Source organism: Lissotriton helveticus, chromosome 8, assembly GCF_964261635.1.
Source record: "Lissotriton helveticus chromosome 8, aLisHel1.1, whole genome shotgun sequence".
In the NCBI taxonomy this organism is placed as follows: domain Eukaryota; kingdom Metazoa; phylum Chordata; class Amphibia; order Caudata; family Salamandridae; genus Lissotriton; species Lissotriton helveticus.
The window spans coordinates 802998953-803023495 of record NC_136069.1 but is presented as its reverse complement, the minus strand read 5'-3'; the positions used below and the strand labels follow the sequence as shown (position 1 = coordinate 803023495).

General features: G+C 43.2%; 1 protein-coding gene across 1 annotated transcript in view; it reads right to left on the bottom strand.

Moving 5' to 3' along the window:
• PCCA (propionyl-CoA carboxylase subunit alpha) overlaps window positions 1-24543 on the bottom strand; it is a 2354189-nt gene that overhangs the window by 1530313 nt on the left and 799333 nt on the right. The window contains exon 11 of the mRNA XM_078657621.1: window positions 13847-13941. Within this exon, the coding sequence (XP_078513747.1) occupies window positions 13847-13941 (95 nt within the window). The remainder of the gene's footprint in view (window positions 1-13846; window positions 13942-24543) is intronic.

The window sequence follows — 24543 nt, the reverse complement described above, 5'->3', positions numbered from 1 at the left end:
ATCTGCTTTCATGGTTACCCCCACTGTTTGCTGGTGTTCTGTTTTTCTGAATAGTCTGACTGGGATCCTGCTAATCAGGACCCCAGTCACTGTGCTCTCTCCCTAAATTGAAGACTATGGTAAGTACTTTGGTACCTTCCTAATTGGCTACGGGTTTACCCTTCTAAGTCCCTAGTATATGGTACTAAGGTACCCAGGCCATGGGTACACCAGACGTCTCCCATGGGATGCAGCATGTATTATGCCACCCATGAGAGACCACTCAAACTTTGACTATAGGCCAGCTATTGCAGCCTGTTTGAACTGGTGATAGCACCACTCACAACAGATATAAGTTTCCTAATATCTGAGGTTACTGCACTTAAAACGTATAAGTCACCCCTAACGTAGGCCTTCCAATCCTGAAGGCAAGGTGCTTGGTTATAAGTGTGAGGGTGCCCTGCATGAGCAGGACACCCCCTACGAACCAGGGATTACATTTTACCGGCTTTGTAAATGCGGTCAGCCATTTTAGACATATAGTGGACAGCAAGTCAATTACAAGATGTCTAACTATATACTGTCTGCACCGAAACCAGTTATGTTTGGTATCAAACATGTTGGAATCCTACCCAACACCGATTCCAGTGTTGTATGTAGGATCACATGTACTTGAGGCTCCTCTGTATTCCCGGTAACAGCCTTTCAGGGTCTAACAGCAAGCTGGTGCTGTTGCCGACCACAGACACGATTCTGCCCTCCTGCTGCTGAGCCAAGCTCAAGCAGGGGAAGATAGAACAATAGGTTTCCTGTCACAAGGGAGGTGTGACCACCTCCCAGACAGGATTAAGTATATTGGGCTGGGGTGGGGCACTTGGCAGCGCCACCAGACTGCTCTGAAGGGCACATTCAGTGCCTTTCTTGCATATTCCAGTTGGAACCAGTTCAGGGAGCCGTTGGCTCCCGCTCTGGTGCAAAACTGGTCAAAGGACATGGAATGATCCTCCGCTCTTTACAGCCTCTCCTCTGGGAGGGACCCCTGAATCGTCCCAACCGTTTCCCCTGAGTACTTAAGGGCTTACCTGCGGTTGGTTCTTCAGATTCATCGTGGGACAAGATTCAGATCCGAAACCCCTTCATCTTCAACCATCTGGGCACATTGGTCTTCGCTTTGGGAACTGAGACTGCATCTTGAGGACTCCTGCTGCTCCTGGTCTCGTCGTTCTGCCAATCGTCTGCGTCGTCTGTGCCTGTGCTGAATACAGGTTCTTCTCCAGGCCTGTGGCCAACCAAGACACCAGAAGGAATCTCCCTTAGAGTGAAGGAGTCACTCCCATGCATCTGTAGGCACCTCAACTAAGCTGACCGGTCTGATGCTCCTGACATACTACAGACTCCAAAAGGCTTAGCAACACAGGTGGTGGTTCTGCAACTCCCTCGAGGCCTGCACTGTGTTCTCAGCAAGTTTGAAAGATCTGCCTAAAGTACAATATGGCTAAACATCACCCTAGCAAAAAGCATCTGTTCAAGGGAAAAGTGATCTGGAAACAATATACTCAAAGCATGCAGAGATGCCCTTTAACATTTGCAATGAGCTAGTGATGAGACACAAGCAGAAGAATCCACACCTGGAAAAGAAGCGACTGATTATCAGCCTGAGAATTGGAGCTAAGTTATCGTGAGGGGAAGACTGGTAGGTTGGAGCTGATGGAATTAGGAAGTCTTGTGTTTACAGTATGAAGAGGATATAAAAGAAATCGGAATTGTATGATACCGCTTAGTGGAAAAGAAAACTTGGGGAATGACCAAAAAGGCAATGCAGTTCCTCTGAGGAGGAAAGAATGTTTGGTGGTTGTTGGGTGGAATTTTTTTCTATTCCAAGGTTAGGCAGAGCTGGGTATTAGGTACAAAGGCAGCGAAATCTGCACATACTGGCATAGAGGTGGTCGTGCAGAGATGACAAGAGCAAAAGACCTAGAGCCTTATAATGACCAATATGATCATTTATATTTTATGCAGCTAAGGAAGCCACTAAAGATGAAGGGCATCCCGAGTCAGCTGAACGAAGCAGCGCTACGAGATACACAATTCCTTAAGGATAAATAACACCGATCTTAACACAGAGGTTACTTGGAACCTGGAGTTAATAAAACAGAAGAGGTGTCATTATTAGCCATAGAAAATGTCTGTTGGATATCGCAAAGATTGAAGCAAACATACAGGGTTAGTGAATTTTGTTAGTTTCTGAGGGGTGGCTCCAGGATGATACTCGATGTGTTGTGTGCTCCTTTTCGGGTCAAGTGGTCTTTCTAAAACTGGCAATCCCAAAGGTACCACTGGCAGTGCTTACTTTGTTCTGGTGTTTGCAGGTGGTGGGCACCAGGACTCATTTTTAGGGACTGGGGCTCCACTCCGATCAAAAGAGATAATGGCAGAAAGGGTAGAAAAGTGGAAGCGAAAGGTTGGTAACCATCACAAAGGGAGAAAACGCAGGAACGAAAAAAAACCTGCAAGAGTGAGATATAGAGACAGGAAATGTAGAGTGGTGGGAGAAAGACATGAGGCAGAATAAAAACTAGGTAGACTTGAAATTCAGCGATCTCTGCATTCAACAATGACGGCGAGAAGTTGAGGGAGTTCCTGGCAATAAAACTAAAAAGACAATCACCCGCATCAAGGAAATTCTGTCATAAGATGGCAAAAGAAAAAGTAAAGAAGTCAAACGACATCAATTTAGAGTTTCCTCAAGAACTATGCACAGGGAAGAAAGATTCAAAAGGAGCAAATAAATATATTATTAACGCAGGTCTTACCACAAAGTGTAAATCTGCAGGCTGTCAGTTCAAAAAAGAAGAAATCCCAAAGGCTCAAGAGAACAAAAGCCACAAGCCCAACATGTTCACTGCAGTTGAAGGCTGCCTTAATGCTACCCTCACAAGTTTATTCAAACAATTTCACTTGGTTTGATCCATTTCATGATTCAGGATAGAAAAATCGAACTTTGTCCTCCTAAAGCCAAGACAAGATCAAAGCTGAGGTGGCTCTTTGGGCCCCTAACATTTCTAAGGATGGGAACGGGTTCACTAGAACAAACACAAATTGTTCAGACCGCCTAAAAATGGAGATGAGATGGTGCGCACAGCAAAATGACGTTTAATCAGGGGAAGATTGTTCAAAATGCAGTACAAAAATAATATTCCAATAATAAATAATTTCATGTGTATTTTACAGAACACAAAACTGATAACACTGGACACAAGAAATGTTTCATTTTGTCAACTGAGGGGTTTGAAGAAATTAGGTTGAAAGAAAGTGGCTAGGACAAGTGTCATGGATTATTGCAATTTATCTCACTGAAACCAAAGGCATACCAAATGGCTGGCTGCCTTCGTTAATGCTCCCGTTTGCCTGATCTACGAAATCACTCGCATTGCTTGTTTGTCAGAAGCCAGATATGCGTAGAGCACAAATTGCGTTGAAGTATAAATTAGCAATACCTATTGACAAAGTCTTAGTTTTCCTCATGAATCCACAGCGCTCGCTCCATCAGAGAATCAGATCAGTGTCTTAGTTTTAACAAGAGATCTCTGAATCATAAGTTACCAAAGGCCCAAGCAAAGCAGTTAAAAGAACGGTACCCTTAATGGTGGTAATGGGACCCCATTCGATATCTTGAGGCTAAACATTACACCAAATACACACTACTGCAGGAGCTTACCTCCTGCTCTGGTAAAGTACACCAAGAAAGAAATTTAAAAAAACGTCTGACAGCATCATATTTCTGGAAGGGATTGGTAGCTGCATTTAAGACAGCACTACCCCGGGGGATTCTATTTGATTACAGGCGATCCCTATGACAGTGGCAGTGACAGTCTTCCCTTCTCCAGCAGGGTCAAATCCCAAATTTACAAAACTTATAAGTGATAATGAGTTGATAGGCTGGTTTACAAATGGCACAATATGTTCCTCTGTTAGGTAAGAATGGGCGTTGAATGCAAAAAATGAAGGCATTCTGGAACCAGCAGTTCAGTTCACACTGTGTGTTTAATTCCTCGGTCAAGAAAAGAATCAGGTGTCTGAATATGAAAAATCTGAATGGAAAAGGGAGATGCACTAACAATAGATAATAATACAGCACACATTGTGGGCTGGAAAGAGTCAATGTTAATAATGTAGTTCCACTCCAGGTATGCACAGTCTTGACTGCATGTTTGTTAATGTGTTCTAAACTAATGTTGGTTAGGGTGTAGGGACAAGGGTACATTGGGTGTAGAGAGGAGGACAAGTTAGTTGCGGGGAGGTGGGCATGTTCAATAAATCAGCTTTATAAAGTGCTGTTTCCCACCCCTGAGGATATCCTGGCGCTGAGGTGTTGGTGGTCTCAGTCGAAGGGCCAGGTCTTGAGGTCTTTTCTGAATTCTGCCAGGGATGGTGATATTCATAGGTGTAGAGGCAGGTCGTTCGAGGCCTTCACAGTGAGGTAGGAATAGGCATGGGCTCCGCTGTGGCTGATGCAGGGTGTGTGAGCAAGGACCAGAGAGGTGGAGCGCAGGTGTCTGGCGGGTTAGTGGAAGTTCACACAGTGGTTGATTTTTGCTGGTCCCTGGTCGTGTAGGGCTCTGTAGGTGTGTGTCAGGAGCTTGAACTGGCATCTCTTCTGGATGGGAAGCCAATGGAGGTTCTTGAGGTGAAGGGTGATGTGGGTGCGTTTGTGAAGGTTGAGGATGAGTCTGGCTGCTGCGATCTGGATTCTCTTGAGGAGTTGGGAGGTGATGCCTGAGTAGAGGTGTTACCGTAGTCGAGCCGGCTGGTAACGAGGGTCTGGGTGACTGTTTTCCTGGTGTTAGCAAGGATCAATTTGAAGATTTTTCAGAACATGTTGAGGGTGTGGAAGCAGGAGGATGCGACTGCACTGATTTTGCGCTTCATGATAAGTTTGCTGTTGAGGATTATACCAAGGTTGCAGGCGTGATCTGTGGGTGTGAGGGTGGGTCTGACTTGGAAGGCCACCAGCTGTTATTCCAAGGGGAGGTGTTCTTCTCATAGATCAGATCTTCCGTATTGTCTGTGTTCAGCTTCAGGCAGTAGGTCCTCATCCAGTTGGTGACATTGGTCATGCAGTTGCAGAAGTTTGCTCTGGTGGTGGAGGGGTCTTCGGTGACCGAGAGAATTAGTTGTGTGTCAACTGTGTAGGATATGTTGTTGAGTCCGTGGGTTCTGAAAATGTATGCAAGGGGTGTCATGTAGTTGTTGAACATGGTGTCTCTGAGGAACAATCCTTGCCGGGAGGAGGGACGCAGAGGATCTTGGGTTCTGAGGTGAAGGGTGGCAATCAGATTCTCTGAGTTCACCCGATGAGGAAGGATGCGATCCATTTGAGGACGTTTCCATGGATGCTGATGTGGTTGTGTCTGTTGATGAGGGTGTGATGGTATACGGTGTTGAATGCTGCTGAGAGGTCGAGGAGGATAAGGGCTGCTGTTTCACTGCAGTCAATGAGGGATTTAATGTCATCAGTGGCGGTGATTATGACTTTCTCGATGCTGTGGTTTGCACAGAAGCCGGATTGGATGGAATCAAGCAGGTTGTGTCCTTCTATGAGTTTGGTGAGATGATGTCAGGCTCTTATCTGTGTTTCAGTAGGAATGATATGTAAGATGAGAGGTCCCAACTCCACAATTGAAAGTTAGGGGAAGAGGGGGAAACAAGGTGGAGAAAGAAAAATATCCTACGACGTCCCCCACTCAAAGGTAAGGCAAGGCACTCAGGAGTATTTCCTATATGAGCTAGAATAAACAAACTGTATGAGTTTATAAAAGGGATGAAGAATTACTTGTAATTGTAGTATTGATGTTTATGAAGTGCATAAACCTCAACTACCTGTATAATTCTCCTCTTCCATTATAAACCATTTACTGTGTAAGTGGGATCTGTGGTTTCATCTATGAACAAGAAACAGAAAACATAAATGCCTTTTAAGTGATACAGGATGTAGTACATAAAAGTAATGAAGGAAATATTTAGAACAGTATCCACCTATGTGGAGAAAATGAATAAACCCAGATCTTTTGACTGGGTGTGAGTGTTTGATTGGTTCAGATGCTCCGTCCATCACCACCCTCTTTTGTAGGATGTATGACGTTACAACGCATACTTTTACATCGCATGCCTTTACAACGCGGTTTTTACATCGCATACCATTACAACGCATAGCGCTTTTGGGTGTTGGATAGTGAATAGTTTAATTTACTATTCCAACTCCAGTCCCCGTGGACACTAGGGAAGGTTATTGGATAGTAAATTAACCTATTCCCTATCCTAGAGCGCCCCCCAGCGCAATGCGTTGTAATGGTTTGCGTTGTAATGACCGCGTTGTAATGGTAGTGCGTTGTAAAAGTTTAGTTGTAAGTGATGTTTCCCTCTTTTGTACCGCCATGGCCGCCATAAGTGTGGCAGGGTATGCTCAGACGTAAGTCCCTTGCTTTCTTTGCCACTTGATTCAAGCAAGCCGGGCTGAAGACGGCTGGAATGCCAGAAACCGGTCCTCGGAAGCTTGTTTCCGGTCCAGGGAAGGCATGGCTTGGCAGTTCGGGCTGGACTGTTCCCATGAGGCACAGGGTCAGACTGATTTGCATATAGCCATGTCTGAACTGGGGTGGCAGAGTGGGCTAAAGAACGGTGATGGATCAAACCCAGATCTTTTGACTGGGTGTGAGTGTTTGATTGGTTCAGATGCTCTGTCCATCACCACCCTCTTTTGTACCGAGAAAAGGAATAGCCCACAGTAACAGGAAGACTAAAATAAAATGGACCTAGCTACTTGCTAGAAAAACCATGAAAGAAATCATGGTATATGGACTTATGCATGATGCTCCTTGAGTTCAAGAAGCCTTAATAGTGTTGTTCTTATTTTGCGGGTAACATGCTTAACTAAACAAAAAATAGGATCTCTAAGGATGAGAGTCCTATACTCAGATAAGTATATTTTCTATACAAAACATTTGAATTCAAATGTCAGCTCTAAAAATTCCCTGTTACCGCAATTTCAGATTCATTGTTTTTTTTTGTCTTTTTTTTTTGTTTCCAGGAAGGGAGTGTCTTGCGCCAGAAAATTGGCCATGAGAAGCTGCAGGAGAGGAGGGCCGGAGCTGCGAAGGAACCAGACAAGGAACACTGGGATACCGCCATGAGACGAACCGGAAGGATTCAGGTAAGAGACCCATAAGCACAATATACTAGAACACGAAGCGTTCTTCTACAGGCTCTGGGATTTTTTATACCTTCCTGCAGTGACCCGCATTGAAGATGGCGCAGGCACAGCAGCCACAACAGCTGGTGGTCGATGGCCTTCTAGAGCACTTCGGCGGCGTACAGGAACAGCGAGATGGGGCAGTAATTATTGAGTTCACTGGGGTCTGCGAAGGGTTTCTTCAGGAGTGGTTAGACCTCCCGTGTTTCCATCGGTCAGGGAAGGCTGCTATGGTGATTTAGGCACTGAGGATGTTGGCGAGTTCTGCGCTAATCTGTTTGGGTCTGACGTTGAAGAAATGGTGTGGTTGAAGGAAATGAGGGCTGTAGTGGTCTGGTGGTGATAAGATTCTATAAAGTGATATAGTGGGTGGTTTGCCTAGAAAGGCTGAGTTTGTTGAAATCGACTTTGGTAGGTTGGGGGGGTCGAAGTTGTTGTAGATGGTGGCTATTTTGATGTGGAACTATTCGGACAGGGTGGTGCAGAGTTCTTGGAAAGCGTGGACTGTGTTCTCAGTGGCTGAAGGGCAGGAGAACTCCCAAATATGTTGAAGAGTTCCTTGGTGCTGTTGGCGCTTGTTTCGATACGATCTGTGAGGGCATCTCTTTTGGTGTCTTTGATGCGTTGGTGGTACCTGTTGAGAGTTGATTTGCAGGCTGTTCCGGGGTCGTCGCTCGTGATGTATCATTGTTGCTCTAGTCGCTGGCAGTTGCGCTTGATAATTCTGGGTTTTGGTGTGTACCAGCTGGCTCTGCAGGTTTTGGCTGGTTTCATGGGGGCGACTGTTGGCGCATTTGGTAATCCAGTCGGAGAAGTTCTTCGCAGCCAGCTCCAGGTCTGATGCAGCGTTGGGCTGGTTGGTGTTTAAGGGCCTGCGTCCAGCGGGTCTCTGTTACTTTGTTACAACTGCGATGAGAGGAGCAGGGTGGCTTGGTGGTGCCCTGAGAGCCAGTGATGGTGAAATGGACAATTACGTGGTCAGTCCTGTGAGTTCAGTCACATAGCTGTAATTGATTCTAGCATTAAATGTGAAGATTGGATCCAGCATGTGTCCTGCACTGTGTGTGTGGTCTGTGACCAGTTGGGTAAGGCCGATATTGCTAATGTTTTCCAGGAGATTGGTGAAGTTAGTTTTGTTGGGGTTGTCGAGGTGGAAGTTGAGGTCGCCGATTAGGATGTAGTGCTTGAAATCGGTGGCTAGCGAGGCGATGAATTTGGAGATGGTGTCACAGAATGTAGGTCCTGGGGGTCTGTTGGTGAGGGTGCACGTAATGGTCGTCTTGGAGTCAGTACGGAGTTGGAACTTAAGATGTTCCATGAATAGTGTGGTGCAGTCTTTAGTGGTATATATGGGTCAAAAACTAGTTAACTCAAGTACGTATATAGGGATTAGTGGTTATTTGGTGAAACCACTATTATCGCACGCACTTTTAGTATTTTGGGAGTACCAAGGTGTTTAATAAAGTTGTTTATCCTTTCTACTACCCAATTTTATCTGATTATAGCACAGTTCACTTTTCTCACTTGTCACATGCACTGCTCTACAGCTGTCTATCCACACCCTGATACATGAAAACTTCTAATGGGTTCCACTGTCCAGTTTTTACCATCTACAGTGGTTAAAACTTACCTTCCCGGTGTGAAGGAACCCAAATGATGAACAGGTCGTCTAGGATCGACAACTGATGGGTATTTTTCCACACAGGAAAGATATTTTTCCACACAGGAATGAGATCTACCCATAGTTAGTATTCCTTGCACATAGTCGAGTTCAATTGTTAGGTACCATTTGTTCCAGATATGTACTTGAGTTAACTAGTTTTTGACCCACTGCTACTTTCTGTTGTTATATTGCTCATTTAGAGGCTGTAGCAGTGAGAGGTCTCTAAACATCCCCTTAGGCCCTCCTCCCTCTTTTTGTGTTTATGTCTTTAGTGGTATTGCATCAGATCGTTTAATTGTCGATTATGGCAACGCCTCCTCCGAGTTTGTTGGTGCAATCGCAATGGATCATCTTGTAGCTGTCAGGTGTTGCAGTGGTGATGTCATGGATGCGGAGGGATTGAGCTACCCCTGACATGAAGATCATGTATGGGGTGAGGGTGGTGATGGTGTCCTAGAGTTCTGAGGCGTGTTTGCAAAGAGACAGGGTGTTAAGCAGAATGCACTGGAGCAGTTCTGGGGTGTTAGTGGTCTTCTGGGTGGGTGTGGCGGGAGTTCCTGGGTGGACTGCGTTCCGGTGTTGCATGTCAAGTGGCAGCAGGGGAAGGGTTCTTCCGTGGATCAGGGAGAAGTGATGCAGCAATTGTTGTTGTGTTGTCTGAGGTCGAGGGCCAGGAGCTCGGCGGCGGAGTAACAGTGGATGATCAGAGGGTCAGGGGCATGTTAGTACAAGTATTTTGATTTTTGTTTGTTTTATATAAAGTGAACTAGACTCGGAGGTATCAGAGTGCTTTACGTGAGCACCAGTTGTGTTACAGATGGACACATTCATTTTTTTAGTTCGGCACGGGGAGATTAAGTGACTTGCCCAGAATTACAGGATGTTGAGCGCCCTTACGGAGACTCAAACCCAATTCCCCAGCTCCGAGGTCGGCCGCTCTAGCCGTGAGGCCACATCCTCTGCCCGAAATGTGCCACAGTGAAGGTAAATTGCAGTTTCAGACTCTTTAAATTAAATGTTTGATATTGCCATGTACTGAATAACAAATTGGATTCTTAAGGCCCTTCCAGTAGAGATCCAGCTCCGGTTATAGTTGGAAATGGGAAAATAATCTTCCAGTTGCTCCTAATGGGAATCAAGGTAATGGCACCAGGCAAAGGACTGCACAAATGTTAGCAATGTAGTTGCACTGAATTTGCCGTTTAAGTGATGACAGAAAATACTACTCACATACTAAAGGATGGCAGAAGGGATCAAGATCAAATGGGCACATTCATACTCTCCACACCTTGCTCAGCTTCAGAGAGTTCTCTTTCCTTCCACATGAAGATGCAGATATCACACGTTACTCTCGCTCCTGGCAGTGAACAGCAAACAGATGGCCCCAGCAAACTAGTGAAATACCGCAGCTTTCATCTTAAAGTCACAGAGGCCTAAATCCTGTGCATTTCCATCAGCCTGTTCCTTGTGCACTTTCCACACAACAGCACTAAAATCTTGCAGATTCCTGACTGCCTTGGAAACCGTGGACATACATTAATTCTGATTGGACAGCTAAAGCATCCACTCATCAGAAACCAAACATTGTCACCAACAGCTAGCTCCTGATGGCCGCTGAAGATAGCCAGAGTTCAATTAAGTGCTAACAACTAGAGCTCGCAAGTGCTTTTGCCCAGGCAAAGTCATTTATTTTTTCAAGTCGCAAAACGATTCCGAATATCAATGTCCTGTGGGATGCAGGTCTAGATTTGGAAGCTACTATCAGAAGGGTCCCCAAAATGTAAAGGGGGGGGGGGGTTAGTATCAGCAGGCACACTAATATCAATAGTAGCAAAGGTGCAACGACCTAGTGAAGTCCAAAACGTTCCCTAATTTGCATGAGGAAGCTGCCACACACAAACGAGGGAACCTCACGTTCATGTCATATTCCAGACATGAATGCAATGGTAACGTAGGTGTCAGGACGCCCAGTGATGGTGGATCATATAGAAGTTGACACACAGTCAGTGTGCCCCTTGATCCGAAAGGTCTCAGTGATGCCCTTGATATCCAACTCTAGGATGAGTGCAGTCACACTGCTGGAGTTTGTGCCCAGGGAATTTAGAGAGCTTTACTATCCAGAATTTCTAGTACTGGGCATTATCTTTGTAGAGCCAAGCTAGATTGATGTGGATCCCCAGGACAAGGAAGCTAGAATTAAGCATCTGCAGAGACGATTCCTCCGGAAAGTGAACGGTTATCAAGCCAGCTCCTTAAGTGGCATAGTCACAGTGGCACTAAGTAGATTGCTTCTGATCTGGCCCAAAGAGGGAGTGGGCAGAAGGGAAGAGGAATGGTAGGGTATGCAAATGAAAGGTTGTAGGGGCAAGGGAGTAGCTTTATTGGGTTTGTGTTAACTGTCAAATCTACTGAGATTTAAAATATACATGCAGGTCCTCTTGACCTTCTCAAACAAATAAGACACACACATCCACACAACACACATCCATCCGTCCATGCCATACTTAAATTAAACAATACTGACAGTCAAACAGCAGTGACCTTGGAAATAGCCAACAAAATAAAATATGTGAGTGCCTTGCCTGGCATTAAAAGGGGTTCTAGAAACCAGGTATCACTTTTTTAAATGACTGGAGGTATTTGCTTGCCTATGTGCCCAGATATAAGCATATATATAAGATCCTCTGAAGAGGATTTGTGGAAGATTTTGTAAATGTACTGAAGGGCATTGTTAACTGCATTAAGGTGCAGGTATTAAGATTCGCTTAGCCATTTCTGCTTTCAGGCCTATGCAATGAAGTCAACAGTAGGCTGTGCTGTTAGTTCTGTGCACAGGTTAAGTTAAATCAATTCAAAAAGACTATATGTATCAGCAGTTTCGTTCTGGAAGCAAAACCAGAAGACAGGGTCGACAACCAGTAATAGTTTTTTTTGTTTTATGTAATTATTGGTCCTCCTTCAAGAGGAGACACCAAGAAGAGACCAGCCGACACGTGTTTCGTCAAGCGGGTAGTCACCCGTGGCTCTTCAGGGCTGGGGATAATAAATCAAAAAACATAGTACAGTACTTTGTACAAGTACGGGTAAATTGTCCAAAAACAATTACATGAGGCGAGAAAGTACACCTCCTGGTGAGTGGAAACCCTATAAGTAAAGTGGAAAGGACAAAATATGTGACTTCACACATTAGCAAAGGACAGGACCTGTGGTGATGTGGGAAATAAAAAAGTGGGAAATAAAAAAGTAGACTCTGTAATGGAAAACAATGGTTTAAAAGGAAAAGAGAAGACCATGGAGTAAACACCTGGAAAATGAAAAAGTACAAAGAGGAAATGGCGGGAAAGAACAAATTCAAAACACAGGTAACAGTGCCATAGTTTTTCAGAATGTAAAACATTAAGTCTCATGTTTCCAAAAATAGGACATTGCACAGGGTTGGCTTTTGCCCACTCTATTTCAGGGGGTTTGGGTTCCCCCTTGACCTAGTAGCACCGTCTTTACTATGTTTTTACTCCAACTCTCACCGCTACCTGTTATGTGCGCCAATTTTTACTGTATACTAAAAACCCTACGCAGAAATCCTTGGTATTAGTTCTGCACCTTCTCTAAGAAAATTTAGAATATACTGTGGTTGAGTCACTGTTCAAAACGGAGAGCAACAATCCTGAAGAACATGTCACGCACGAAACTGGTAGTAGAGGTATACATGCAGTGCTTAATTTGTAAAATAAAAATAAGTGCCAGGGCCCTTCTCAGGAGGCAATTGCAGCTTGCACCACCTATTGCCCCTGCCAGCCCAGCCAATGACGGTACGAACAAAACTACTATCACACTCCAACAAATATGACAATTCAGACTATTCCAGGCCACCAAAATTATAAGTATGGAGAGGGTGGCAGGAATTATTCAGCTTTAATGTATATTGAATTATTAAACTCTTTATAGTAGTGCTCATCTCAAAATTAGACAAACAGCGCCACCAAGTGGCAGACTGTCACAAGTGCCGGTGTCAAGAACCAGAAACCACTGGCTCAAATTAAGCATTGTATAAAAGTCTACATGAAAACAACATTTGTGAAGCAAGAGGGGGGGGGGGGGGGGGGCTCTGCAGAGGTAAATCCCAACGAAAGTAAAATCAAGTAAATGCATACAAAATCTAGGACTAATACCCAGAAGTAGCAAAACAAGATCTGAGGAAGTTAGACTGGGGACATATAGGAACAAGTGGGGTTGGAATGGAAAAAATAAAACTGCAAGATAGGGCATATTTTTAAGAAAGAGTTCCTGATCCTGGCCACAGCATGATTCCAAGCCACTTTGGAAGAGTGTAAAAGCAGAATAGAAAAGAAGAGCAAATTAATTCTAGGTTAATGAACAATGTACATGGGAAATAATGTCGAATGCAGTAAGCGAAGTACCATGAATATGATAAGTTACCCAAAAGCTTTCATACTTTGTATTATTTACAAACGGTGCTGTGTGTGTGTGTGGTACCCATGTCCTCTAGTAGAAAGGCAACGGTTGCAGAATTGGAACAGTGGTAAAATAATGCCCTACTTGAAGTAATTAATCAGGTCTTTGCTTCGAAACACTGCCAGATGTGTCGAAAGACTGTATTTTGTAGCACAGAACAGCAAAGGACAAAGCTCTAATGTTGCTCGAAGGACAACACTCATAAGAGCCATCAGTCTTAATCCTGGACAAATGTTTAAACTCTTTGTTTTTGTTGCCAACTTGTCCAAGACCAGCTGAAAACCTACACAGAACTAATTTCTTAGACATGCCAGAGTTGGTGACATGCCAGAGTTGGCGATATTTTAAGTTAATGCTACTTAAAACCAACTAAATATAAGCATTTTCGTTTGAAATGTAGTGTAGGAATTCATACACAAAGCGTGAAGCAGAACATTGCCCTGGGCAAGTACACCTGCCAAAATGTGTGAAAAAATACTCACCTTGGTGCCTCTTCCACTACTTTCTGATTTCTTCTTTGAATAGAACACTCTCGTTCATTAAGCCACAAAGCATTGCCATGTTTATCCGCTAACACCTGACAAGTAAAAAAAAAAAGATATATATGTTTCACATTTCAGCGTTAACAAGACACTCGAGCATTTTAATGTATTGGTTTACACAGCCAAGCCTTTACTTCATTAAAAGGGAAAGCAACAAAACCCAAAGATAAAATACAGAACCCATATTAGCAAATCTTCAAACTATCTCAACACAGTATGCGGTTTTGGGCTGCTGAACTGGCCACATACTCAGTGACAGGGAATCGAGAGAATGCTATTGGGTACAAGAAGCAAGGTGAGAGAGGAAGGAGAGCCCAATCATTGACCCCCTCGATGTCCACATGACCTCCAATATGCAGCTACAGAGTTAGGCAACACCAGGGGCATGGGTTAGCAACATGACAAGGAGGAAACAAGCACTGGCCAAGCACTTACAAATGTTGCTGCATGCTCAAAAGCCATTGCATTAATTTAATTTATTTTAATTAGTTAGTTAAATTAATTAAATTAAAGCCATTACATGAATTATTCAAATTCATGAATTAGCACATCAAAGCCGCCACTGCCATTACCAAAGAAAAAAAAGTCACAAAAAAAAAAAATTATATACATTGAACAAGGGAGATGCATGAACTGAATGTGGCAAATTGTGTAGTGGTTGAGTGTACTTTTCTATAATAGTCCCGCCTGCATTCCAAAGGAAGCACTTCCTGGAAAGCAGAAGGGTATCGAGAGGCAGCAGCATTGTCAAGCTACACCTAAACACGTACCTAAACACGTACTCCGTAAATAAGAGAGGGTTTTGTATGTCCAGCACGGAAATTATGTGTACTCTCTTCTCCTTGCTTCCCACAAAGGAGGCGCTAGTCTCTTGAATATATTTATACCAAAAAATAAATGATATTCAGCGCTTTTCTCATTGAATTCTTTTTCTTGGAAAAGTCTCCTATAAGATTTAATCTCACACAGTTTGTAAACCTTTGGATTCTTCATGGTGTTAAGTCGAGCAGAAATGCAGAAAATCTTCCATCTTGATAAACCGATTTAAAATACTGAACCAAATGGCTAATAAGTTGCCATCTCTACTCATCAGCGTATACCCATTGGGATGGCGACTTACAAACAAAGGGATGTCTGCCTCAATACTGATTTTTGGTAAATAACAAAATACCTTCTTCCAACATATTATATAACCTATTTTGGGAAGCCCTACTTTTCTCCTTATGCGTCCTTATTTCAGTATGGAGCTACTCAAGAAAGAGGAAAAGAAACCGTAAAAACCCTACTTCAGATGCCACCATCATGGGTACAGTAATAGCAAGCCAGGCGTGCAGCCATGATATGGCAGGAGTGCAGTGTATATCCAGTATGGGTATCCCCTACCCGATTCGAGCCTCAAATGCTTAAATACAGCTTCAAATGGCAACATATAGTTTCCAGTGCACAGCTGCAGACCCAAATGGTTGGGCACAATCATACAGTACCCAAACACGGTTTCATATGGCTAAGCACAGACTTCTCTGCAAAGCAGCCTCATCAGCCCAGGAAATGGTTCATCTGACCACATGCCTCCCCAGACTCTTACTTCAAAGGGCACCTCTTCCCCAACGTTGAGGCGAGCAAGGAGGGGCTTTCAAAAGTGACACCAACTAGGTGTCACTGGAGCCACCCAGCTCTCTGCTTCACCTAGAAAACACCTGCAGTGTATTGCATAATATATCATCCTTACTAGATTTTGCCACCCTCTCTATTTTATTTCGCTATTCATTATTTTAAGTACAAAAGCACAAGTGGAATATACCCAAACATCACAATCAGCAGGTAATACATCAGTCACCCAAATAAATTTCAATTTCAGAACTCAGTTCTCGCGTGACATGGTCATCACTCAGAAATGCACCATAGCTGTCCCAACTACGGTGTAGATGTCTCTCCGACCATAGACACCTTTTACCCAAACCATCAATGCCTGGTACCTTTCCTGACGCTAATATCCATATGCTCATGTATTTATAACAGCTGGCAGTGCCATGCCTGGACTGGAACCTGAACCTCAGGAAACCATTTCTTGTTTCAAGAGTCAGGACTGCCTCTCCTCAATATGCCTGGAAGAGTGAACTAGTCTGTTCCTCTTCCCGTAGTAAGTATTATGTCCCTTCAGTTATCACTCTTAGCTTTGCAGGAGACAATATCCCCTCCTTTCCTCCACAGCCTAAAAATGGCTTGAACACCGGCTCCATGATTTTCTTCTCCTCTACATTATCTTACTTACATCATGGGATATCAGTAACAGCAGGGACTTATAATGACCCTTCCCTTTATTTCTCATTCTGCTCAGGAGTCATTTTCTACCCAAAACATCTATAAGCTGAACCGTAATCAAAGGCTCACCATGTTCTCTTCTGAACCATGCACCTTCATAGCCAACCTGGAGACAATCTACAATGTTCATCTGGAGACTCTTCAGCGTTTCACCATACTGAAGTATATGTATTTTCCAGTACCCTCCTCAGATTTGACCCTTACTCTTCTCAAGGGACCAGAGAATCCACAAAAGGGAGGCAATCATTTGGCTTTTCCAATGCTTGGTACAGATTGACGTTAGACTACTCTCAGTTACAAGCTTTGCGTTTCTTCAATTAAGTAACTTCTGCAGCTGAAGCTGGTTAAATATGCTTCTGTCTAGTGTTGACTTTAAGTTCATTCACTCGTCTCCTGTTTCAATAATGTGTATAACTTGGGAAATTTCACATCCGTCCCAGTCATTTTACTATTTGTTGCAGCATCTCAAGCTTGAACACTGGCAATGGTCTTGGTGAGTCATCTACAGAGAAGTTTTGTACTTCGTGTCCTGATCTAAGTGTTAACAAGTCCGAGATGGATCTGCTTAAAGTGTTTCTTAAAACCCAGAGACATGTAAAAGTGAAAGAAACACAGCCACAAAAAACAGGGAAAATCTGTGCTCAATTCTCAAGTGGCTTTTGAAGCACCACAAGTGAGGAGCAGCACCAAATAATTCTTTACATTGCCTAGAATGCACCATAAGATCTCCGCCATGTTTTTGCATTTGTCACCCAGAGTGGGACGGGTATGCTCAGACATGAGTCCCCTGCTCTCCATGCCACTGGAATCAAGCTATCCTGGCTGATGAGGGTTGAAAGCCCGAAACTGGTCCTAGGATGCTTGTTTCCAGTCCAGGGAGGACCTGACTTGGCAGTTCGGGCAGACCTGTTCCCATGGGGTACATGTTTAAGACTAATTTGCATATGGCTGGGTTCAAACTGGAATGGCATGGTAAGCAAAAAACAATGGATTTAGGCCCAGATCTCTGTACTGGGGTGAATGTATGACATTGTTTTGTTTTCTGTCCATCAACTGTTGTTTTTGCATTTTTTTTATGGAGAAGTGTGGCTCACTGGTTAGAGGAGGCAGACCTGGAAGCAGAGGTCAGCCCGGGACCAGGGTTCAATTCCCGGCTCGGCGGGGTCTTGAGTCCTAAAATGTCCATGGACTCGACAATTCTCGCTCCGGTGCCTATTCGATTCACGGGTTCACACTCTGCGACTCTGGGCAATAGCTTGCTTAATCTCCACAACGGCCCCTCGCGGCGGGATGCCTGGCTTTCACCTTGCGGATACCCTGCCGGGGTTATCTCACAGGGGAATACCAGGACGGGTTCCCTAAGCAAGCGCTTAGAAACCGCTTGGTGATTTGCGCTATATAAATTCCTGTACATTTACATTTGTCACCCCGAGTGGGATGGGTATGCTCAGATGTGAGTCCCGTGCTCTCCATGCCACTGGAATCAAGCTATCCTTGCTGAAAGCCCGAAACCGGTCCTAGGAAGCTCGTTTCCAGTCCAGGGAGGACCTGGCTTGGCAGTTCAGGCTGGACTGTTGCCATGGGGCACAGGGTCAAGACTGATTTGCATATGGCTGGGTTCAAACTGGAATGGCATGGTGAGCAAAAAACGATGGATTTAGGCCCAGATCTCTGTACTGGGGTGAATGTATGACATTGTTCTGCATTCTGTCCATCAACTGTTGTTTTTGCACCTTCCAGAGTAGGGCAGTCAATTCAAATGTCCAACATAGCAAGCTCCACACCCTCTCAATTCCTGAACACATCGATTCATGATTTGCCACTCTGCTGGTCAGATGACTTTGTACTTTGTTTGGTTGTTTCTAAGATCGCTGGCTCTACAATAGCTGCCAATGTATTTTATTACCTCATAGCTGCCTGACTCTGAGATGATGCCCATCTTACAACAGCCCTCACAAGCAGCTGCTATGATGTTCCCCTGCACTCATTCCCAGAACATCCAACCTGTCAGATGGCCTCTTTCAAAAGTCTCTGCAAAATACAGGCCAAGTCAACAGTTGATGGGATTGGAAGAGACACAAGCACCTGTATGGGGAGAGCAAGCTGTTCTGGAACACCCGTGTCTTCAGTACCCCAGGCGTCCCACAAAAATCACTAATGAGTTTTGCAGCATATTAATCTCCCCTCAGCAGCCTATTTCCCACCTGTTTAGTTAACACATAGCCCCCAGGACCCAAAAGTGCCTGAAAGGATCTGCCGTCTTGCTTTGTTTCTAAGCAATCACAACTGATTTCTTTTGGATACTATCCCAGCACCTTGAATTTACTGAAGAGTTCTTGATAAGCGGTGGTGGGGTATACAGTTCCCCACACGAAAGAGTGCAAAGTATCATGTAGCTGTTTCAGATTTTCCAAATATGAATCTCCCTCATGTGGAGGTCCATGTGAAGCAAGATCGTTTGCTATTAAACCGCAAAACAAACACTGCAGCGCTGGTATAATCAATGTAATACATCTCTGGGGAGTGCTTTCAATATTCCACCACTCCCAAGGTAACCCCGGAGTAATGTAAAATGCAGATGGGCAGGCTGGATGCCAATCTGAACAAGAAAAATCAAGTCAAAGTACGTTTTTTTCCGGTCTCGTCTCATTTCCTGCACATTAGGATTCTTCGAGGTCGCACATTAGTTAACTCGTAGACTGGCTATGCAACCACTCCATTTGGGGTGCAGTAAGAAATATATAGGAAAACACAACATGTCATAAATAGCAGTTGTGCAACTAGTGTTGGATCTATGAAAATCCAGGCACCTATCATCAGCTAGAACAAAATAGTGCACTACCCATGGGGAGAGGGTAGTTGTATTGACACTTCATTGGATCTAGTTTGGAATACTCAAGAGACAAAATATGTTTTCCTTGTTCTAGCAGAACTCCAAGGTCCACAGCCACTCGATAGTTTAACTAATGTCCCTTCTGCCTCATTTCTACTGGTGGCAATAGACTGTTAAACATTTGGAACTCAATTTCTGCAGCCCAGGTATGTGAGTTGCCCAATTAAAAAACCTAAAACTGTCCTAAAAAGAACTCCCTTTATTTAAGCCCAACCAAAACTCTTTTGCACTATTCAGTGGGTTAGAACAGTGCCCAAGATGCCCTGGAGAATATGTGCCTTACCACTCAACTCATATCAAAGAACTTGTTGAATCTACTGTACTTCTTGCCATTCTGTGTCTTCCTAGTCCTATAGGTCTAGCTGTGGGCGAGTACACATCAGAAAGACCTTACATCAAAGCAGCATCCCTCAAGTGGCATTTTATCCCACTTGATGGGTTTAGCACTACACTTCAAACTTCTGATGATATGCCTTCAGGCTAGGAGACTTCCATATACAGTAACACTCCCTCAACACCCTAGGATTTGCATGTAGTTGGTGTATTGGTGCAGGTGCAAAGGGTTCTCTGAATTGTTTTCTCTGAGAGATTTGTCCCCATTTTCGTGTCTTATCTAGGGTTATAGAAAATGTCATGTCCCTGGATAAAAAGTACTAAATTATAACAATTAAGTATTGTGTGACTAAAAGTAGACATTTGATTATTCAACCGATTATGGTACCCTGTTCAAGGTTCTTTTGGAGTCCCATGCTCATGCTTAATTCCAAGTAAACGTTCCTGACACTAAAGACTAGGTATTACCTTCACAATAGTATGGGGTGGGACACTTTTTATGCACAGACCCACCCATGGTAATTTTTGACAATCTTATATAGTAAAGTCTTTTGCAGTTCACACACAATTTTAGTTAAGGCTAGATAACCACTACATAATCTTGAATATGCTTTTCTCCACAATTTGAGGCTTTAAGGGTAGGCCATGAGACTCTTCGTTGAGGTGACAGACATACATACAATGCACCTTACAGACCGACTTGACATTTGTGACTGCCAGTTTCACTTTACAAGGCCTCAGTGGATGTCCAGTCGAAAACGGATGGAACCTGATGATGAAGGAGGTAACATGTTGTGGGTAAAGGTTCAACATCCTTTTAACCCTTTCCATGCTCATGACGGAACGGTTCCGTCATGAGCTATGGTTGAGCTGTGCTCATGACGGAACCGTTCCGTCATGACCACGCCCGTTTCTATTAGGGCCCAGCACCGGAGGGGGAATCGCGGTCGCACAGAAAAGGTTAACAAAGAGATATACTATCATATTCATTCACTAAGATAGTTCTAACAATAGTGGGCCTTAGGATTCAGGACCTTGGAACAGGTTGTGTGGTCACTGCACTTATCCTGGATACTTCTTATGAGGCACTACAGGTTGGATATTAAGGCTGGAACAGAAGTAGGTTTTGGTCATGGTGTCTTTCAGAGGTGTAATGTATGGTTTCTTAATTCACCAGATACTTCCTTTGTTATTGGTTGTACTGCAATAGAGTCTTCATATAGATGTATTGCATGAAGTAGTATGTTTTTGCTGATGGCTACAATTGTCTTCTCACAGATTACTCATTGCCCGGGCTCCCTGAATTCTGATGGTTTGGAATCATTGGTAATGTTCGTCCATTTTCTAGTTCTCTTCCCATTTGCCTCTGTGGTGCATGAAGCTAAGACGGAACCAATGGCATGCTCTAGAGCATGGGTACTCACAAACAGTTTCCAGGGGGCCGCAAATTTAGTCTATGGTATGACCGAGGGCCGCACTGATGTCAACAGGGGATGTAAAGTGGGTATAGGGGAAGCAAAGCATGTATATCTAGTGGTTGTCTTTAAAAGGAAGGTGTTCCTAAAGTTAAGGGCCTTGTTACTTCTTCCTTTCACTAAATGCAATTAACCTTTAAATAAGTGCTTGCTGTATATTTAACATTGTTTTTATGTTAATACTGAGTCGAGTAAACAACAGTCCAGTGCTGCTGCTGCCCAGGGAGCCGCATGTAAAGGTCAGGAGGGCCGCATGCGGCCCCCGGGCCGGACTTTGAGTATCACTACTCTAGAGTCTACATAGACCTGAAGCATCCAATCGGTTAGTTATACCTATGTGGTTCTACTTCTAGAGGTACTCTGGAGCACCTTTGAGCCGAACTGACATTTCTGGATGCAATCCGATATCTAGGGATATTTTTATACATGACACTGTGAGACACAGTATCCATCAGAAAGGGCATTGCCTAATGTTAACTTGTTCTTTGGCCTTGCACTGACATCTCACTAAGCGGTCTAAGTAACACTATTTTACCTTTAGCTTCAGATATGATCAGCAGATTATGTTGTTTGCTCTTGACACTAAACATGCATTCTTAGTTCTGTCACACACTTCATTCCTTGTGTCTTTTTCTGCTCGGTGACCAGATCTATTTGTTTACTTTAAATTCTACATAAATGAAAATTCAACAGAACAACATGTACATTTTATGTAACAGAGATGAAGCTCAATAGAGCTCAGAATAATTCATAGTATGAATTACTGTCTTTATTAACGGAGAACACACAATTTCCTTGCCTATGCAGCATGGTACAAATTCTCCCTCCCCATGAAAGTGATACTGTTCTCTTAAAAATGGACTTCAGAGCAATGGTGAAAGCCTTTGTACTCCTGCACCTGCATGGAGGCAAAGTTGTGATCAGTGCCATAGCCAACGCCACACTGATTCCCTTGATCATATTTTCCAGTATTGGACATACTCTAGTTTCACAAGCTTTCACTACTGATCCACAATCAGGTTGAGAATTCACAGACAATTTTTTCTTATTTGCTCTCGTGGCAACAAACCTCCTTAAAAGCCAAGAAAAGTTAGACAACACCACCCCAACCATTAAGGAACTGCACTCGCTAGCACTACAAGCCTGCTTCCTCATCAAGACTAAAAGAATCACTTACAAAGCAACCACGACCAGCTTACCCCATACTAGGCCAACAAAATAACACGGGTGGACAACCATAAAATTGGACGGCAAGACATTGTCTGAAAGGAAAACACAACTGCAAAAAAAAAAAAAGAATCAAAAAGACATACAATTTCCATTTTTGCTTACAGCATCTGGAACAACACGCCCTTGAGCATCAACTGCCCTATCCATTAAGCAACTCAGAAAAGAGCTGATGAGCCACCTCTTTAGAAATGGTGTTATTCTCTGACCTTAATCTCCCTATACTTGACCGTTAGAAGCATTCCTGACTACTGGACTAGTGGACCACTCTATAGTTTTTGTGTGTTTCTATTTTGTATTATTATTGCTGTGCTATAGATATTGTTTTCACATTTTCTTTCTTTCTTGAGTAAGAATCTATAGATGGTTATCGGATTATGCACGTTGTCTGAACATTATGTATCTTGTTACAATCCCTTCTCGCAGTTGTTTATCCATTTGTTTTGTTTTGCAAAATTTAATACAAAGCTTTTGAATTTAAAATAAATGATTACATCTCCACACATTCGAGCCGCTGCCCATGAACACCCAGCTTCATTGTAAGTGATGCTGAATCATATTTTAAGCCTCAAGGACTTGTTTAGGACTTTGTTGATCCCTAGCTTTGCTTGCACCCTACAAATACCTGTACATGCTTGCCACTACATTTCGAACAGAACAATGTGCAGTCTTCCTGGTTTTCAAACATCACAAACGACATCAAACATGAATGTACCCACTGAGTAGTTTTGCTAAGGGCCAAATTAACAAAAAACTTCCATTATTTCTACAGCTCTCCTCAATGCGTCGTCTGGATGCTGCAAATTCAAAAGAAAATAAACATACCATTATTTAGAAAAAAGTAGACAGGCAACTGAAATATGCTAGGGAGAGTTGAATTAATTAAGTCCTGAAAAGATTCCAGAATGTTCATTTTATTAGGGGAAACCTAATTGAAAACTGCTAATTTAGCCAAGTGATTACCAAGTCAACACTCGGGTTGAATAAAACATTCCCTAAAGAAGTGAATAATGTATTTGGGCAAGGAGCACCGTTTAGCAGTCAACGTATTATAATTTATTAGATTTGCAAACGTGCCTCACGCTGTCACAGTGCCTCTGGGCCTCAGTAAAAATTTGACATGAAGTCAGAAAAAGCTCCATGACCATACAGTATGCTGTAAAATTATTGCATCGTAAAACAAACCTATAAACCAAGTACTGTGTAATCGTTCTTGTGCTGGCCCTTTATTCAAACAAGAGGGTTACCGAGTTTTAAGCCAGACTCCGTGGAACTCAGTTGGTATAAAAAGCCCAGCAAACAGCACAAGAAGGGAGAACTGAGCGGTTTATTATCAGAGCCTGAAGTTTTTCTGGCCGACTGCTCTAGGTGTGATTTCCAACAAACCACTAAAGTACATCTGCTATAATTATTTACTGATTTAAAAAATCCAAATGTACCTGTACAAAATATAGTAGAAGACAGCAATTATAATGCGTATTCAGCTAGTCAATTTGCACCATTTATTTCAGACTTTAATCTGATGGAAATACTCACTATATAGAGCGACGGAAAAGTTCAATCAATCTAGTGTGCAGGACTGAAAAAAAACAGTCCCTTATCAATCCATCCCGGATCTCCAGAGCCACATGTAGGAAACTAAAAAACATAAAATCTGCAAACTTCCACTATAGCTCCTCTGCAATAGCAAAGCACCACACGGGGAATAGAGACGGCAGCGTGGAAGGAGGCAAGCAGGTGGAATGGGTTTTGGTGAAGAAAATATCGAACTCCGGTAATGGGCACTACTGGTACATTTCAATTTATTAATTGATTTAGACCTCTACTGAGGTCAACAATAAGAATACTAAAAGACATACATTATTAAATGTACATAATAACAATAAATACATTAAATACTAATAAAATGATAGAAAAAGATTTATTAAATTTGAATAAATAAGCAATCAGATCATTCACAGTAATCACAATTTCTAAAGCGTATAGGATTTAACGGGCACATGCATCATTGGTTTTTGCATTCGCAAACGGTGCGAATCGGTAAAATCGGCCGTTTGCGAATGCAAAAACCATGTGTGGGATGCATCAAACTTGTTTGCACAATTCGCATTTTTTAGCATTTCTAAAAAATGCGAATGCATTTAAGGAATCGCATTTGTGCGATTCCTTAAATGGAATGCATCATTTTTTTAAAAATTGCGAAAATGGAAATTGGAAGTGCAAATTAACACGAGGTTGACCCTCGTGTTAATTTGCGAAAAAATGTTGAAAAAACAAAAAAATGATTTTTTTTAACTTGCATGTTACAGACACACATGTCCTTAGGACATGTGTGTGTGAAACATCCACTTAAAAATACATTTCAGGGGTGCAGGGGGGTCCTTTGG